At 41.0% G+C, this 3,075-nt stretch overlaps 1 protein-coding gene across 1 annotated transcript; it reads right to left on the bottom strand.

Moving 5' to 3' along the window:
• Window positions 1-626: 626 nt before the first annotated feature.
• LOC137543852 (posterior protein-like) lies at window positions 627-2,258 on the bottom strand. The gene has a single exon (XM_068264924.1). It carries the CDS (start codon window positions 2,256-2,258, stop codon window positions 627-629), a length of 1,632 nt encoding a protein of 543 aa, XP_068121025.1.
• Between the last annotated feature and the right edge of the window lie 817 nt (window positions 2,259-3,075).

Below are 3,075 nucleotides of genomic sequence, written 5' to 3'. Positions count from 1 at the left end.
ACAAATGGAATTGATTCAGGGGGAATCTTGTACTGTTTCTGTGGTAAGGGATCTGGGCCTTCTACTTTGACAATCATATTTGTCACCTTGCCACACTCATTTTTGTATGTCGCCTACACTTTGTCATGCTGCCACAAGATTTCAGCTAACCTTTGATCATTCGTTTTTAACAATGCTCTGGGATCCATCGTGTCACTGGGTTTCACTGATGCCACCCCATAATTGTCAGTGATGATGCAAACCTTCCCTTTGTACCTGGACCCTCTCCACAACATCCAATTACATAGATCGACCACCAAACCATGTGCTCTCATCACATCCGATCCAATGATGGTGCCCTCATGTGTAGGAGACAGGTACATACTGTGTTGTATGTCCATGTTTCCTATGTTTATGGGCACTGGCATTGATTGCAATGCAGGAACTACCTGACCTCCAAAACCTCTCAAAAAAATTGACTTGCCATTAGGGTCCGCTGTCAATGTCATATTTGTCAAACTGACAGCTGCTCCTGTATCCAGAAGTATATCAGCGCGATGGCCCCCTACCGCTCCCTGGATATGTGGTCTATTGCCCTTGTCCCTTTCAAGTTGACATACTGGGGACAAGGGTGGGGCCTGTAATCCCTATGGTTTCACATAAGGATTGGATGGGGGTGGGGTCTTGTATTCCTCTGGAATTTCAGCGATTTTACTTTTAACCCTCTCTAGCTCTTTTAGGAGTGGACCATATAGGGTAACATCGGGATCTTGGACTTTTTCCCTCTGCACCCTGTCTGGTCCAGGCCTCTTCTGATCTTTCCTGTCAGAAAAACTTCTGTTACCCCCTACTCTCCTGTTCAATTTACAGTCTCTCATGAAATGTCCCATATGCCCACATTTATAACATTTGCCAGTGGATCTGACTCTTCCTTCACTCTTAGCTACCTCTGCAATTTTCCTTTGCACTTTACTGTCCTGATTTGTCTCCTGAATCCAGTCCTTTATTATGTTCAGAAATGTCTGGTATGAATTAGCATTTCTGAGTGCAATCTTTGTGTGGTAATCCACAAAGGTACACTTGTTAGCCATCGAGTAAAGAAAACTACCGTCGTCAGGAGACATATCTGGGCAATTAAATGTGGATTTGTACAGTGACAAGTACTCACTGCAAAATAAAACAGGGTCTTCACCTTTTCTAAATCTGGCATTTTCTAGCGCATTGGTTCCTCTAGCATCTCTCCCTCCCATCACTCTCTGTAACTCTCCCATTCTGTCTGCTGCATTTCCCCAATTGGAATTAAGTTCTGCCAACAGACCAGTATGAGTCCCCACAGGAGGCAGTAATTTCTCACACAGCTGTGAAGGGAGCCATGCACGCAGTAGCGCACAGGCATCTCTGTTTCCCAAATTATATTGAGTGACTACAGCTTCCAGCTTATTGGAGAGGCTGACAGGTGAGGCTGAAGTGTCAAACTTCCCCAATATCTGGCACAGGTTTGTGCGATCCTGTATAGAGAGTGTTGTGGAGTGCACATTATGATTTGCATGACCTTGCCCTTGAGCATTTCTGTGTTGGTGATCAATCCTGTCTGGGATAGGAGTAAAGAGTGTGGAATTTTGATTTAATGACAGCTCAGGAGGAGATTGAGATTCATCTGCAGTACAAATCGGATGCTCCTCTCTGCCTCTTTGCTCCTTTCCCAGGGATCTGTAACTTGAGCTATTACCCTGGTTGCATGCATTGTTACCTTGTGCTTTTAACAACTGTAAACATTGTTCCTTTTGAGCCAGCTGCTCTGTAAACATTCGAATAACATTGTCTTTCTGTGACTCTCTTTGTTCCAAAGATGCTATCTGTAATTCCCTGAGTCTACATGTAGCATCACAATCATCTAAACACTCTTGTAAATCACCATTCTCTACAACAAGTTTATCAACTTCCTCCTTCAATTCCTCACATTCACAAGCATTATTTTTAATATCCATGGCTAAGCAATTTTTTGTAATGCTATCAATTTCTTCTCTTAGCTGAGCTTTTTCAGTGTAAAACTGCAACTCCTTTTGTAACGCTAGCTCTTTCATCTTAATTAACATATCAATGAGATTGGCCATTCTCTGTTTTCTATTTTTTTTAGAAGAAACCTTGGTCTGTAATCTTTCATTCTGCATTTCACACTGCTTTTCTAAATCACTATACTGATGAGTCAAAGCCTCATCCACACATGAGCGATAATTTGCAGAGGAATACTTTTTAAGGAATTCTGAAACAACTTCCATTTTTACAATTTCCAAGTAACGCAGCTCAAAGTTAAAACAAAAACTTTGATTACAAAAACACACAAACAGTACTTCACTATCGTCTCACTATGACAATTTGAGACCACTTAACACAACAATGCTAGCAAGTTTCAATGACTGACAACTTACACAATTCTCAACAATTAAATACACTAGCTTCAATACAAAACTAGACCAGTTTTAATACAAACAACACCAATTTCAATACCGATTATACTAGTTTCAATAACCAGTTACACCAATGTCAATACCAAGTTACACAAGTGTTATTAACAACTTATACATGTAATACGTATCCTATAGCTATCAATTCAGACATACAAGTCTGTTCCACAGGTATCGTGCATCCAATTACACAAATTGGTTCAATGCTCTACCTACTTCTAACTGACTGTATCCCACATACACAGACCAATTTCTTATTGATCTCAGATCCAGGCCAGAGAGGTCTCCTATTGGGCAGAAGGCTACTTCCCCTTCACGTGAACACTAGAAAATATTCCAATTCACTTTCCCTCAAAAACGTCTGGTTTTATTCCTATAGATCCTATGGGTACTTCAGTTAGCACAGGGTGATCAATCCTGTCTCTGCCGGCAACCACTGAATAGCTAATACAGGCTTACTAACACAATTAAGAACTAACAAACAACAACAACAAAAAACAACAGCAATACAGCACTATATATGCATATTAGTCATAGATAAGAAAGTGTTCATACTTCACCAGCTTTGCGCGTCCGCTCAGCGATGGAATACTTCACAGTACTTCAGGTAACGATTCAGGCATCTCTGTCT

The sequence above is a fragment of the Hyperolius riggenbachi genome, unplaced genomic scaffold (genome assembly GCF_040937935.1).
Source record: "Hyperolius riggenbachi isolate aHypRig1 unplaced genomic scaffold, aHypRig1.pri scaffold_247, whole genome shotgun sequence".
Taxonomy (NCBI): Eukaryota; Metazoa; Chordata; class Amphibia; order Anura; family Hyperoliidae; genus Hyperolius; species Hyperolius riggenbachi.
This window is presented reverse-complemented; position numbering and strand designations above follow the sequence as displayed.

Excerpts from the sequence above, each read along its gene's own strand:
- LOC137543852 (XM_068264924.1), bottom strand. The coding sequence starts at position 2,258 with ATGGAAGTTGTTTCAGAATTCCTTAAAAAGTATTCCTCTGCAAATTAT.